Source organism: Triticum urartu, chromosome 6A (assembly GCF_056163025.1).
Source record: "Triticum urartu cultivar PI428250 chromosome 6A, HENAU_Tu73, whole genome shotgun sequence".
Lineage (NCBI taxonomy): Eukaryota > Viridiplantae > Streptophyta > Magnoliopsida > Poales > Poaceae > Triticum > Triticum urartu.
The window spans coordinates 125,107,337-125,122,891 of NC_141878.1; the positions used below are offsets into that span (position 1 = coordinate 125,107,337).

General features: G+C 49.2%; 2 protein-coding genes across 2 annotated transcripts; one reads left to right on the forward strand and one right to left on the reverse strand.

Annotated features, from left to right (window-relative positions):
- Positions 1-1,459: 1,459 nt before the first annotated feature.
- Positions 1,460-2,023, reverse strand: LOC147964430 (uncharacterized). The gene has a single exon (XM_087529969.1). It carries the CDS (start codon positions 2,021-2,023, stop codon positions 1,460-1,462), a length of 564 nt encoding a protein of 187 aa, XP_087386095.1.
- A 3,447-nt stretch (positions 2,024-5,470) lies between these two features.
- LOC147964431 (uncharacterized) lies at positions 5,471-6,802 on the forward strand. The gene is made up of 3 exons (XM_087529970.1): positions 5,471-5,919; positions 6,040-6,562; positions 6,674-6,802. The coding sequence occupies exons 1-3, from the start codon at positions 5,471-5,473 to the stop codon at positions 6,800-6,802; spliced, it is 1,101 nt and encodes a 366-aa protein (XP_087386096.1).
- The last annotated feature ends 8,753 nt before the right edge of the window (positions 6,803-15,555 follow it).

Consider the following 15,555-nt stretch of genomic DNA (forward strand, 5'->3'; position numbering starts at 1 on the left):
TTGCGGGAGGGTTCAGGGCAATGATGTGGTAGAGCACCTGAGAGGTGAGCACAGACTTGACAAGCGTCCTCGCCCGATGGCGGTGATGTTATGGCCATCCCACGGAACAAGCCTAGCTGCCACCTTATCCACAAGAAATTGGAGATCCACCGCCCTCAAGCGCCACACTGATAGCGGAAGACCCAAATACTTGACGGGAAAGGAGGCACGGGCCGCCGGCATCGCAGCAAGGGTTGCGTCCAAGTTGATGTTCTCGCATCTAATTGGGACGACCGAGCTCTTTTGAAAATTCATACAAAGTCCTATCACCTTGCCAAAGTATTCCAGGATCTGAGCGAAGTTGTCAATATCTTGTTTAATGGGAGCCATGAAAACAGCCGCATCATCGGCAAACAGAGACGTGCAAAAGATGGCCCTTCGCCCTCTGATCTTGTGCAACAGCCCACGATGGGTAGCAATATCAAGAATTTGTTGCAAAGGGTCAATGGCGATGACGAAAAGCAACAGAGAGATTGGGTCTCCTTGCCAGAAACCACGGCTATGATTAATGAGAGGTCCAGGCACCCCGTTGAGGAGGATCCTCGAAGAAGATGAGCGGAGCAAGGCGGTGATCCATTCCCGAAACCGCGGCGGAAACCCCATCCGCTGAAGAAAGTCGATAATGTATTCCCATCTAACCGAGTCGAAAGCCTTGCGGATGTCTAGCTTGAAGAGGAGCGCAGGTATTCTGATCTTGTGGAGCCGGCAAGCAAGGCCCCTCATGTGAGGGCCAAGGCTTAGAGTGAGAACCTTCGCAATAAGCTGCCTGACTTTTCAACATACAAAAGAGACCATTTGCGCAAATCAAAGAACAAGGGACCACCTTTGTCGAATGCGTACTGAGAATAAACACCATTCCCCCAGACAAAGAAAGAAACAGTCTGAACATATCGCATAATGGTATTGATCCACCCTTCAACTAATCTCAGCTTGAACATGATAGCTCGAAGGTAGCTCCACTCTACCAGGTTATAGGCTTTAGCCATATCTAATTTAACCACAAATGCTCCGGATTTGCCTTTATTTTTGTAAGGTAATGGATACATCCGTAGGTAGAAATGAAGAATAGGTGGAGGTATCCTTCCACGTGGTTCCTTCACTATCACATACGTACCCTTCATTAGCTACTGAATTCCAAGACATCCAGGAGCTCTGCTTGACCTCCGTAGAAAATACACCATAATATTTTCGGTAATTATTATTACCACTTCCTCCGATCGAAATTAATTGATGCATAAAACTGCATCAATTAATTTGGATCAGAGGGACTATATATCTTGTTGAGAAGTATAATCAAAATCAAAATAAACAAACCGCAGCTTGGTCATTGAACAATCCACCGAGTATTGTTTCTTTTAGGTACGTGTAGAGATAATGAAATCCTATAAACAAAAGAAATCAAAAGAAATCAGGAAGTGGTTCAGACTTGGTGCGCGGTGCGGTTATGACTGCTCAGCACCACCTTGGTTACGCGGGACGCCAAGTCTAACAGACTTTCGGCAGCAGTGTTCTCATCGTCAATCGGGTCCCTTGATCCTAGAGGATTATCCTGCATCAACGCCAGCGTACACCAGCAGGGCTGCCCCGCGGCGTACTGGAGCTTGGGGAGCGCCACGGCGATTCGCCCGGCGCGGAGGTCGTCGAAGGCGTCGGCCGCGGATCGGTTCACGTCCTTATACAGGGTGACGCATTCCCCGAGGGTGCCGATGAGGCCCTGGATGAAGTGCAACGTCAACGTGACGTTGGCGGAGGTGAGGTTGGCGGCGGCAACGGTGAGCCGGGTGGCGTCGGGGGAGCTCGCCGCCGCCGGGTCGGCCGAGAGCGTGCGCACACAGTAGTCGTACAGACTGGCGTAGCCGTTGGCCCCCGCGGAGCACGTGGAGTTAATCATGGAGGAGGTGCTGCCGTCGACAAGGCAAGCCCCGGATGCGACGACGACGAGGAGGAGGAGGAGAAGGGTTGACATGCTCTGTTGGATCGCCATCCCTTCGTCGCTAATTAGTTACTCCATTCGTTTTTATTTACTCTGCATATTAAGTTTGACTGAAGTCAAACTTCATAAACTTTAACCAACTCTATAAAAAAAAGTATGAACATTTACAATAGCAAATCTATACGATGTGAAAGTGTATTCAACAATGAATATAATGTGATTGATTTGTTATTGTACATATTAATATTTTTGTCTAAAAACTTTGTCAAAGTTTATAAAGTTTGATTTTGACCAAAACTAATATATGGAGTAAATAAAAATGGAGGGAGTACTTGAATCGCACCAGCCGCCTCCATTTATGCTTGCACATGCGATCTGGAATTAACTGCAATTAACTGCAGGATTTGGAATTAATAACTACAATTAATTTATTTCCTATTTTTTCCTACAACTTCTTCCCAAATCCAGGGACGATTAATTAAGCTATTTTATTTTTTTCCAATCGTGAGGACCAATGCTTCCTAATCAACATCATTGCTTCCCAAGAAAACATTTTGCTTGATACGAACCAGGATCGTTGCTTCCCAAATTTTGCTTTGCTTCCTAAGAAGTTTTCAGTTGTGAGGACTGTCTCTGTGGTCCTGTACCTTCACTTCATGATGTCGGTACTTATCCTAGGCCGTTCGATTCATGTATCAGGATGTACTGCTCCCTTCATTTGTTCGTTAGTACTTGGTTGCAGTTGCAGCATGCTGGGTTGCATTTTAGTTCTGTATCCTCCAGATTGTACCATGTCTATTGCTGCATGTGCCAGTTATCAATGTATTCTTTGGTCTGCATTCTTTCTAGTATGCATTTGCATTTATCTTTTCACTTCTGCTTCGGTACACTTCGTCTAAATATAAGAACGACTCAGATTAATCCATAGCTCTTCATAAAAAAGGGCATGATGGTCATATTGTATGAATCTCCTCGCCTATCGTATACCTGTGTGCTGAGCCTGCTCATCTATCTTTTGTTTTTTCTAGCCTACCCATCCAAATTTTATATGTTGATGGCCGTTGCTTTCGCTGTCTTGAGGCGTCCCACAGGGTAGGTTCTTGCCGCAACCCCATCCGTTTCATCCACTGCGTCCAGTTTGGTCACCTCCGCAAGGACCACGGGCTAAAGCACCTCCCTCGTCAGTCGCTGCCGCCGCGCCGACCCGCAAATCAGCACGCCACCACCAGCCGCCGCAACCCTCCGCCACCTCCTTGCTCCACTGCCGCACATCCACGCCATCGCACCACCCCTCCGCCGCCGCTGCCAAATCGGCAGCCGCTCCGCGATCGCCTAGCTTACCCACCACCGCTTGTGAACCCTTTCGTGCTACCCATCCCTGACATGGAGGCTGCTGCTACGGGGCTCCCCCTCGGCGCGGCCGCGAGGCGCCCGTTGGGATCCACCATCCTGCTAGACTTCTCCCAAGAGATGGCTGATCGAGAGCTGAGCCTGCGGGAAACTGCGCTCGTCGTCTCGGTGGCGGCGGAAGGCATGTACCCCGCCAAGGTGAAGGCGGGCATCATGGCGGAGTTCCCGGAGATACCACCAGCGGCGCTCTACGTCTCCCACTACTTCGACTCGTTCGTCGCCAGGTTCACCGACGGACGCTGGAGGGACATCGTTTTCGAGCGCGGCGTCTTCCACGACAACCAGGGAGCGCCTTTCCTGGTGAAGGACTAGTCGCGCCGCTCCCTCTCGCAGCTCAAGACGCTGCGCTTCCGGGTACACCTCTTCCTTGAGGGCGTTCGCCTGCAGTCATGGTCTCTCAGCTACGTGGCAAAGCTGCTGCCAATGGTGAGGATCGACGCGGTGGAGGTGGAGTCGCTCCACGAGAATGACACTTCCTACTTTGTGCTTTACGCATGGGTAGAGACGCCAGACAAGCTGCCTCGCTTCATCGACCTCGGCACCCACGAGCCACGGCGGGACGTCGACTCCGTTGACCACCTACGGCTGCCGGTGGGCTTCTTCCAGTCGGTGGATAGTGCCAGCCCGCTGCCACTCTGCCCTAGAGTGCTAGCGGGGTTGGTTCTGGTCCACCTCGACGAGCTCGGGGAGTTCCCGTTGGCGTCGGGGGGCCAAGGGCCAGCTGCGGGACGGGACGGTGATAGGCTCCTGCTGCGTCCAAGTCCATGGGCGCGGGGATGCATCGATGGCTCGCGCTCCGCCGCGGCGGCGGCGGGGAGGCCCTCCGTCTTCACGCGCATGGCGAGGCCAGGCGGTGACTATGGCGGCCGCCACGTCGCCATCGTCGTAGACAACGAGGTCATCGGCTACAACTTCCCACTGCACGCGCCGGCATCCAGCCCGCCAGCGGTGGAGGAAGAGCAGGCGCAGAGCCCTAGCGTCACGGACGACGTGCATGGCCTGGGGCCATGGGGCCCGTCCGGGGCTGCCACGAGCGCAGATGGGGCCCCTGCACCCGCAGCGGCGGGGCCCGCTGAGGCCCCTTTGGGCATGCCGCAGATGCCTCTCCTGGAGCTGCAGAGAGATGGAACCCGCTTCGGTGATTCGTCTGTCGCGACAGGCCACGGGATCGATGGGGACAAGGCAGACGAGGCAGCCGAGGTTGACCAGGCGCCGGTGTCGGGCATGCCTGACCGCTCGTCTGGCCAGCGTGCTGCGTCACAGGAGGCCGTTGGCGGGACGCGCGCTGCCCCTGACATGGGAGGAGACCCAACCACGCACCAGCTGACACCTACCACGGGCAATGAAGAGGCGGCCAGCACCGCTCTTGGTGGCGTGGGTTCACTATCCGCGGTGGACCAGCTCGTTGCCGAGATCACGAGCGCCATCAGCCCGCCGATCCTGCAGCGGCCAGCGGAGGCAAGGCCCAGGGCACCACGTAGGCGTCGCTCCCCCATCTCCAACCCTCGCAGGAGTGGAAGGCTGGCCTCCAGGACGGTATCCTCGCTCAACGCGGTGGTCAACGCCCAGCGGCTCATCATGCAACGCCTTGGCATTGGTGCCGATGAAGACGACGCCATGCAGTGCTACGAGCTCTCCTTCAAGCGGCCTCTCACGCAGCTGCAGATCGAGGCGCTAACAGCGCTTGCGGCGGCTCCAGGGGTCAAGGCCACGGCGCTGAGAGGAGCAAGGAGCACCGCTACTGCGACTGGAGAGAGGGTGGTGTCCTAAGGTGGACGCAGCCGGCCACCGATGCCATAGTTTCCTATGGATAGTTGCCCTATGCTTGTTTGGAATGTTCGTGGGCTCAACTCGTCTGCGAGAAGAGGTGTAGTCAGAAGACTGGTGCATCAATCCAATGTATCCCTAGTTTGTTTCCAAGAATCGAAGCTTTCCTTTGTTGCTAGCGCGGATGTTATTGAGTGCTGTGGCCTGGCGTTCACCAAATCCTGCTTCTAGCCGGCCGATGGTACTAGAGTAGGAATTGTGTTTGCCTGGAAGGATGATCACATTGAAGTGTCCTACTCTATCTGTACTGCTAATTACGTCATGATCACATGCACGCACCGCAAGTCTGCCAAGTCGTGGAACATGATTGGTGTGTATGGGCCACAGGAGGACGATGAAAAGCTGGCCTTCCTGACAGGCCTCCGCCAGGTGATCACCACAAACCCCGGATCACTGATCTGCGTAGGAGACTTTAACCTGATTTGCGCTGCGTCCGACAAATCAAACAGCAGAATAAACTGGCGAATGCTAAATGCTTTCTGTAAGTTCATCTCTGACATGGAGCTCAAGGATCTATACTTACATGGCCGGACCTACACATGGTCCAACGAGCAACAGACCCCTACCATGGTCAAGGTCGACTGGGTGCTCTACAACGAAGCCTGGCATCATATGTTCCCGGTCTGCTTGCTGCAAGCAATGTCCTCGGCCGTCAGTGACCACCGTCCCCTCCTCCTCACCTGTGACGCAGAGTTCAGACACAGCAGGCAGTTTTGCTTCGAGAACTACTAGGTGCAGCTCGAGGGGTTTCAGCAGGTGGTCGCCTCGACTTGGAACCAGCCGGTTCAATCACCTGATGCTTTCGTGTTTCTGCACACAAAATTGAGCAGATTGGCAAAGGAGCTTAGAAGATGGTTTCGAAATGTTACTTCCTCCCTTGGCCAAACAATGGATGTGATCAATGAGCTAATATACAGACTTGAGAAAGCCAGAGACAACCGGGCCCTCACACCAGAGGATCACCGGTTCAGAAACAACCTCAAGGTGCGGCTATTAGGGATCAGTGCGCTACAGAGATCAATTTGGCGCCAGAAGTCTAGGGTTCGCGGTATCAAGGAAGGAGACGCATGCACCAAAATTTTTCATCTGAAGGCCTCGGCAAGACGAGGCAAGAATTACATCCAGACAATTCAGCACGAGGGGCAGCTATATGCCGGGCAAGAGGATAAGTTGAGACTGGCCTGGGAGTTTTTCCATGGACTGGTTGGCTCCCCGGCCGAGCGTTCCAATCAGCTACTGTTCTCCCAGATTGGCTACACTTTCAGTACACATGCCATGAGCCAGCTCGAAGAAGATTTCTCTGAAGAGAAAGTTCTAGAAGCAATTAATGACACCAGTCCGGACAAGGCGCCCGTACCAGATGGGTTTACGGGGCTGTTCTATCAACATTGCTGGTAGACCATCAGACGAGATGTCATGGCAGCGATCAACAAGTTTGGCAGCTTGAATGCTTCAAATCTGCAGGCTCTTAACACCGCCATCATGATCCTCCTCCCCAAGTTGGAAGGAGCGACAAAACTGATAGAATTTAGACCAATCTGCCTAATTCATAGCTTTGCAAAGCTGATTGCTAAAATCCTTGCCAGGCGCTGATGCACAATCTCATCTCCCCCTGTCAGAGCGCATTCATCAAGAACCGGTCAATACTCGACAACTTCATGTATGTTCAGGCCATGATCAAGACTCTGAAAGCTCGAAAAACGCCTGCCATCCTGTTGAAAGTGGACATTGCAAAAGCTTTCGATAGTGTTTCATGGGAATTTCTGCTGGACCTGATGCGCGCTAGAGGCTTTGGGCTGCGGTGGACGAATTGGATATCCGGGCTGTTGGCGACTGCCTCCACGCGCTTGAACATCAATGGGGACCTGACCGAGACAATCATTCACCGCAAGGGGCTACGGCAGGGCGATCCGGTGTCGCCGCTGCTCTATGTCATAGCCATCGACGCCCTCGCTGCCATGTTCGATACCGCCTGCCAAAGAGGGGTGTTGGCTCCCATTGGAAGAACGACAATGCCCTACCGCCTATCCATATACGCTGATGATGTCGTGGCCTTTCTCAACCCATCCAAAACCGAGCTCCATGCTGCTATCGAGCTGCTCTCCTGCTTCCAACGGGTCTCCGACATTCGAGTAAATTGGTCCAAGAGCGCTGCCACGCCCATCAAATGCAGTCATGGAGAGGCCGAGTGTGTGGTCAAGGAATCTGACTGTGAAATTAGGAAGTTCCCGGTGACCTACCTTGGCTTGCCTCTGACTGATGGGCGCCTGCGACGGGAGGACCTGCAGTCGGCCCTTGACAGTCTGTCCAAGAGATTGAGAGGGTGGAAAGCCAAGCTGATTGCACTGCCGGGAAGAATTGAACTGGTTGGAACCACCCTCTCCGCAATGGCAATTTATCGGATAATGGCGATTGCGCCGCCAAAGTGGTTCATCAAGATGGTCGATATGCTGCGTAGGGGCTTCCTTTGGGCGGCAGACGAGGTTTCCCCGATTGGTAAATGCTTAGTAAGATGGAGCAATGTCTGTCGGCCTCGAGAGCTCGGAGGGCTGGGCATCCATGACCTGCAGAGACAGGGAAGCGCCTTACGGGCCCGCTGGTTGTTGGCTCACCTGGACTGATAGAGACCGGCCTTGGGGTAATCTGATCCTGCCGAGTGACCCCGACGTGGAGGTTGTATTCCGTGCCTCGTCAACAATCTGCATTGGCGATGGGCGAACGATGTCGTTCTGGCGCTCGCATTGGGCTGCGGGAAACATACCAGCCGATCGCTGGCCCAACCTGTACAAGCACTGCAACGGGAAACGGTTATCCTTCAGAGCGGCGATGCTTGACATGAAGGAAATATGCCCTATAGGCAATAATAAAGTTATTATTTATTTCCTTATTTCATGATAAATGTTTATTATTCATGCTAGAATTGTATTAACCGGAAACATAATACATGTGTGAATACATAGAGAAACATAGTGTCACTAGTATGCCTCTACTTGACTAGCTCATTGATCAAAGATGGTTATGTTTTCTAACCATAGACATAAGTTGTTATTTGATCAATGGGATCACATCATTAGGAGAATGATGTGATTGACTTGACCCATTCCGTTAGCTTAGCACTTGATCGTTTGTTTACTGCTATTGCTTTCTTCATAACTTATACATGTTCTTATGATTATGAGATTATGCAACTCCCGAATAACGGAGGAACACTTTGTGTGCTACCAAACATCACAACGTAACTGGGTGATTATAAAGGTGCTCTACAGGTGTCTCCAATGGTACTTGTTGAGTTGGCATAGATCAAGATTAGGATTTGTCACTCCGATTGTTGAAGAGGTATCTCTGGGCCCTCTCGGTAATACACATCACTATATGCCTTGCAAGCATGATAACTAATGAGTTAGTTACGGAATGATGTATTACGGAACGAGTAAAGAGACTTGCCAGTAACGAGATTGAACTAGGTATTGGATACCGACGATCGAATCTCGGGCAAGTAACATACCGATGACAAAGAGAACAACGTATAGTGTTGTGCGGTTTGACCGATAAAGATCTTCGTAGAATATGTAGGAACCAATATGAGCATCCAGGTTCCGCTATTGGTTATTGACCGGAGACATGTCTCGGTCATGTCTACATAGTTCTCGAACCCGTAGGGTCCGCACGCTTAAAGTTCTGTGGCAATCGATTTTATGAGTTTATATGTTTTGATGTACCGAAGGTAGTTCGGGGTACCGGATTTGATCACGGACATGTCGAGGAGTCTCGAAATGGTCGAGACATAAAGATTGATATATTGGAAGCCTACATTTGGACATCGGAATAGTTCCGGGTGAAATCGAGAATTTACCGGAGTACCAGAGGGGTTACCGGAACCTCCCGGGGACTAATGGGCCTTGTTGGGCCATAAGGGAAAGAGAGAGGGGCCAGCCTAGGGCAGGCAGCACGCCCCCTTCTCCCTGTCCGAATTGGACTAGGAGAAGGGGGGGCGGCGCCCCCCTTTCCTTCTCTTTCTCTCCCTGTCCTTCCCCCTCCTAGTAGGAGTAGGAATGGGAGGAATCCTACTACTACTAGGAGGAGGATTCCTCCTTTAGGCGCGCCAACAAGGGTCGGCCGGCCTCCCCCTTGCTCCTTTATATACAGGGGCAGGGGGCACCTCTAGACACACAAGTTGATCACAAAGATCTCTCCCAGCAGTGTGCGGTGCCCCCTCCACCATAATCCACCTCGATCATATTGTAGCTGTGTTTAGGCAAAGCCCTGCTGCGGTAGCTTCATCAACATCGTCACCACGCCGTCGTGCTGACGAAACTCTTCCTCGAGCTCTACTGGATTGTGAGTTCGCGGGACGTCACCGAGCTGAACGTGTGCTGAACGCGGAGGTGCCGTACGTTCTGTACTGAGGATCGGTCGATCGTGAAGACGTACGACTACATCAACCGCGTTGTCATAACGCTTCCACTTAACAGTCTATGAGGGTACGTGGACGACACTCTCCCTTTCATTGCTATGCATCACCATGATCCTGTGTGTGCGTAGGAAAATTTTGAAATTACTACGTTCCCCAACAGTGGCATCCGAGCCTGGTTTTATGCGTAGATGTTATATGCACGAGTAGAACACAAGTGAGTTGTGGGCAATACAAGTCATACTGCTTACCAGCATGTCATACTTTGGTTCGGCGGTTTTGTTGGATGCAGCGGCCCGGACCGACATTACGCGTACGCTTATGCGAGACTGGTTCTACTGACGTGCTTTGCACACAGGTGGCTGGCGGGTGTCAGTTTCTCCAACTTTAGTTGAACCGAGTGTGGCTACGCCCGGTCCTTGAGAAGGTTAAAAACAACACCAACTTGACGTACTATCGTTGTGGTTTTGATGCGTAGGTAAGAACGGTTCTTGCTCAGCCCGTAGCAGCCACGTAAAACTTGCAACAACAAAGTAGAGGACGCCTAACTTGTTTTTGCAGGGCATGTTGTGATGTGATATGGTCAAGACATGATGCTATATTTATTGTATGAGATGATCATGTTTTGTAAAGGAGTTATCGACAACTGGCAGGAGCCATATGGTTGTCGCTTTATTGTATGCAATGCAATCGCCCTGTAATTGCTTTACTTTATCACTAAGCGGTAGCGATAGTCGTAGAAGCAATAGTTGGCGAGACGACAACAATGCTACGATGGAGATCAAGGTGTCGCGCCGGTGACAATGGTGATCATGACGGTGCTTCAGAGATGGAGATCACAAGCACAAGATGATGATGGCCATATCATATCACTTATATTGATTGCATGTGATGTTTATCCTTTATGCATCTTATTCTGCTTTGTTTGTGAAGGAAATATGCCCTAGAGGCAATAATAAAGTTATTATTTATTTCCTTATAATCATGATAAATGTTTATTATTTATGCTAGAATTGTATTAACCGGAAACATAATACATGTGTGAATACATAGACAAACAGAGTGTCACTAGTATGCCTCTACTTGACTAGCTCGTTAATCAAAGATGGTTATGTTTCCTAACCATGAACAAAGAGTTGTTATTTGATTAACGAGGTCACATCATTAGTTGAATGATCTGATTGACATGACCCATTCCATTAGCTTAGCACCCGATCGTTTAGTGTGTTGCTATTGCTTTCTTCATGACTTATACATGTTCCTATGACTATGAGATTATGCAACTCCCGTTTGCCGGAGGAACACTTTGGGTGCTACCAAACGTCACAACGTAAGTGGGTGATTATAAAGGAGCATTACAGGTGTCTCCAAAGGTAGATGTTGGGTTGGCGTATTTCGAGATTAGGATTTGCCACTCCGATTGTCGGAGAGGTATCTCTGGGCCCTCTCGGTAATGCACATCACTTAAGCCTTGCAAGCATGGCAACTAGATGAGTTAGTTGCGGGATGATGTATTACAGAACGAGTAAAGAGACTTGCCGGTAACGAGATTGAACTAGGTATTAGAATACCGACGATCGAATCTCGGGCAAGTAACATACCGATGACAAAGGGAACAACGTATGTTGTTATGCGGTCTGACCGATAAAGATCTTCGTAGAATATGTAGGAGCCAATATGGGCATCCAGGTCCCGCTATTGGTTATTAACCGGAGACGTGTCTCGGTCATGTCTACATTGTTCTCGAACCCGTAGGGTCCGCATGCTTAAGGTTTCGATGACAGTTATATTATGAGTTTATGCATTTTGATATACCGAAGGTTGTTCGGAGTCCCGGATGTGATCACGGACATGACGAGGAGTCTCGAAATGGTTGAGACATAAAGATTGATATATTGGAAGCCTATGTTTGGATATCGGAAGTGTTCCGGGCGGGATTCTGCCGGAGTACCGGGAGGTTACCGGAACCCCCCGGGAACCATATGGGCCTTGATGGGCCTTAGTGGAAAGGAGAAAGGGGCAGCAGGGCTTCGCCTAAACTCCGCTACAGTATTATCGAGGACTATGGTGGCAGGGGGGCACCGCACACGGCTAAGGAATAGATCAGGAGGATCAACTTGTGTGTCTCTGGGGTGCCTCTGTCTCAGTATATAAAGGACTAGAGGGGGGAGGCTGGCCGGCCATAGGAGGCGCGCCAGGAGAGTCCTACTCCCTTTGGGAGTAGGATCCCCTCCCCAATCCTAGTTGGAATAGGACTCCTTGGGGGGGAAAGAGAGAGAGGGGGGCCGGCCAGCCTTATGGTTGTAGTGCATCAAGATCGTCACCACGCCGTCGTGCTGACGGAACTCTTCCCCGACACTTTGCTGGATCGGAGTCCGGGGATCGTCATCGAGCTGAACGTGTGCTCGAACTCGGAGGTGCCGTAGTTTCGGTGCTTGATCGGTTGGATCGTGAAGACGTACGACTACTTCCTCTACGTTGTGTCAGCGCTTCCGCAGTCGGTCTGCGTTGGGTACGTAGACAACACTCTCCCCTCTCGTTGCTATGCATCACATGATCTTGCGTGTGCATAGGAAATTTTTTGAAATTACTACGAAACCCAACAGTGGCATCCGAGCCTAGGTTATTTATGTTGATGTTATATGCACGAGTAGAACACAAGTGAGTTGTGGGCGATATAAGTCATACTGCCTACCAGCATGTCATACTTTGGTTTGGCGGCATTGTTGGACGAGACGAACCGGACCAACATTACGCGTACGCTTACGCGAGACCGGTTCCCCCGACGTGCTTTGCACATAGGTGGCTTGCGGGCGACTGTCTCTCCAACTTTAGTTGAACCAAGTATGGCTACGCCCGGTCCTTGCGAAGGTTAAAACGGAGTCTATTTGACAAACTATCGTTGTGGTTTTGATGCGTAGGTGAGATTGGTTCTTGCTTAAGCCCGTAGCAGCCATGTAAAACTTGCAACAACAAAGTAGAGGACGTCTAACTTGTTTTTGCAGGGCATGTTGTGATGTGATATGGTCAAGACATGATGCTGAATTTTGTTGTATGAGATGATCATGTTTTGTAACCGAGTTATCGGCAACTGGCAGGAGCCTTATGGTTGTCATTTTATTGTATGCAATGAAATCGCGATGTAATGCTTTACTTTATTACTAAGCGGTAGTGATAGTCGTGGAAGCATAAGCTTGGCGAGACGACAACGATGCTACGATGGAGATCAAGGTGTCATGCCGGTGACGATGGTGGCCACGACGGTGCTTCGGAGATGGAGATCACAAGCACAAGATGATGATGGCCATATCATATCACTTATATTGATTGCATGTGATGTTTATCCTTTTTATGCATCTTATCTTGCTTTGATTGACGGTAGCATTATAAGAAGATCTCTCACTAAATTATCAAGAAGTGTTCTCCCTGAGTATGCACCATTGCGAAAGTTCTTCGTGCTGAGACACCACGTGATGATCGGGTGTGATAGGTTCCACGTTCAAATACAACGGGTGCAAAATAGTTGCACACGCGGAATACTCAGGTTATACTTGACGAGCCAAGCATATACAGATATGGCCTCGGAACACGGAGACCGAAAGGTCGAGCGTGAATCATATAGTAGATATGATCAACATAACGATGTTCACCATTGAAAACTACTCCATCTCACGTGATGATCGGTTATGATTTAGTTGATTTGGATCACGTAATCACTTAGAGGATTAGAGGGATGTCTATCTAAGTGGGAGTTCTTTAATTAACTTGATTAAATTGAACTTAAATTTATCATGAAACTTAGTACCTAATTAGTATCTTGCTTGTTTATGTTTGATTGTAGATAGATGGCTCGTGCTGTTGTTCCGTTGAATTTTAATGCGTTCCTTGAGAAAGCAAAGTTGAAAGATAATGGTAGCAATTACACGGACTGGGTCCGTAACTTGAGGATTATCCTCATTGCTGCACAGAAGAATTACGTCCTGGAAGCACCGCTGGGTGCCAGGCCTGCTGCAGGAGCAACGCCGGATGTTATGAACGTCTGGCAGAGCAAAGCTGATGACTACTCGATAGTTCAGTGTGCCATGCTTTACGGCTTAGAATCGGGACTTCAACGACGTTTTGAGCGTCATGGAGCATATGAGATGTTTCAGGAGTTGAAGTTAATATTTCAAGCAAATGCCCGGATTGAGAGATATGAAGTCTCCAATAAGTTCTATAGCTGCAAGATGGAGGAGAACAGTTCTGTCAGTGAGCATGTACTCAAAATGTCTGGGTATAATAATCACTTGATTCAATTCGGAGTTAATCTTCGAGATGATGGCGTCATTGACAGAATTCTTCAATCACTGCCTCCAAGCTACAAGAGCTTCATGATGAACTATAATATGCAAGGGATGAACAAGACTATTCCCGAGCTCTTCGCGATGCTGAAAGCTGCGGAGGTAGAAATCAAGAAGGAGCTTCAAATGTTGATGGTCAACAAGACCACTAGTTTCAAGAAAAAGGGCAAAGGGAAGAAGAAGGGGAACTTCAAAAAGAGCAGCAAGCAAGTTGCTACTCAAGAGAAGAAACCCAAACCTAGACCTAAGCCTGAAACTGAGTGCTTCTATTGCAAGCAGACTGTTCACTGGAAGCGGAACTGCCCCAAGTATTTGGCGGATAAGAAGGATGGCAAGGTGAACAAAGGTATATGTGATATACATGTTATTGATGTGTACCTTACTAATACTCGCAGTAGCACCTGGGTATTTGATACTGGCTCTGTTGCTAATATTTGCAACTCGAAACAGGGACTACGGATCAAGCGAAGATTGGTTAAGGACGAGGTGACGATGCGCGTGGGAAACGGTTCCAAAGTCGATGTGATCGCAGTCGGCACGCTACCTCTACATCTACCTTCGGGAGTAGTATTAGACCTAAATAATTGTTATTTGGTGCCAGCGTTAAGCATGAACATTATATCTGGATCTTGTTTGATGCGAGACGGTTATTCATTTAAATCAGAGAATAATGGTTGTTCTATTTATATGAGTAATATCTTTTATGGTCATGCACCCTTGTAGAGTGGTATATTCTTGTTGGATCTCGATAGTAGTAACACACATATTCATAATGTTGAAACCAAAAGATGCAGAGTTGATAATGATAGTGCGACTTATTTGTGGCACTGCCGTTTAGGTCATATCAGTGTAAAGCGCATGAAGAAACTCCATTCTGATGGACTTTTGGAACCTCTTGATTATGAATCACTTGGTACTTGCGAACCGTGCCTCATAGGCAAGATGACCAAAACGCCGTTCTCCGGTACTATGGAGAGAGCAACAGATTTGTTGGAAATCATACATACAGATGTATGTGGTCCGATGAATATTGAGGCTCGTGGCGGATATCGTTATTTTCTCACCTTCACAGATGATTTAAGCAGATATGGGTATATCTACTTAATGAAACATAAGTCTGAAACATTTGAAAAGTTCAAAGAATTTCAGAGTGAAGTTGAAAATCATCGTAACAAGAAAATAAAGTTTCTACGATCTGATCGTGGAGGAGAATATTTGAGTTACGAGTTTGGTGTACATTTGAAAAATTGTGGAATAGTTTCGCAACTCACGCCACCCGGAACACCTCAGCGTAATGGTGTGTCTGAACGTCATAATCGTACTTTACTGGATATGGTGCGATCTATGATGTCTCTTACTGATTTACCGCTATCGTTTTGGGGATACGCTCTAGAGACGGCTGCATTCACGTTAAATAGGGCACCATCAAAATCCGTTGAGACGACGCCTTATGAACTGTGGTTTGGCAAGAAACCAAAGTTGTCGTTTCTAAAAGTTTGGGGCTGCGATGCTTATGTGAAAAAGCTTCAATCTGATAAGCTTGAACCCAAATCGGAGAAATGTGTCTTCATAGGATATCCAAAGGAAACTATTGG

Excerpts from the sequence above, each read along its gene's own strand:
- LOC147964430 (XM_087529969.1), bottom strand. The coding sequence starts at position 2,023 with ATGGCGATCCAACAGAGCATGTCAACCCTTCTCCTCCTCCTCCTCGTC.
- LOC147964431 (XM_087529970.1), top strand. The coding sequence starts at position 5,471 with ATGATCACATGCACGCACCGCAAGTCTGCCAAGTCGTGGAACATGATT. Across the intron at positions 5,920-6,039 it reads GAGTTCAGACACAGCAGGCA|ATTGGCAAAGGAGCTTAGAA; the intron begins GTTTTGCTTCGA and ends AAAATTGAGCAG. Across the intron at positions 6,563-6,673 it reads CCAGTCCGGACAAGGCGCCC|GCTCTTAACACCGCCATCAT; the intron begins GTACCAGATGGG and ends TCAAATCTGCAG.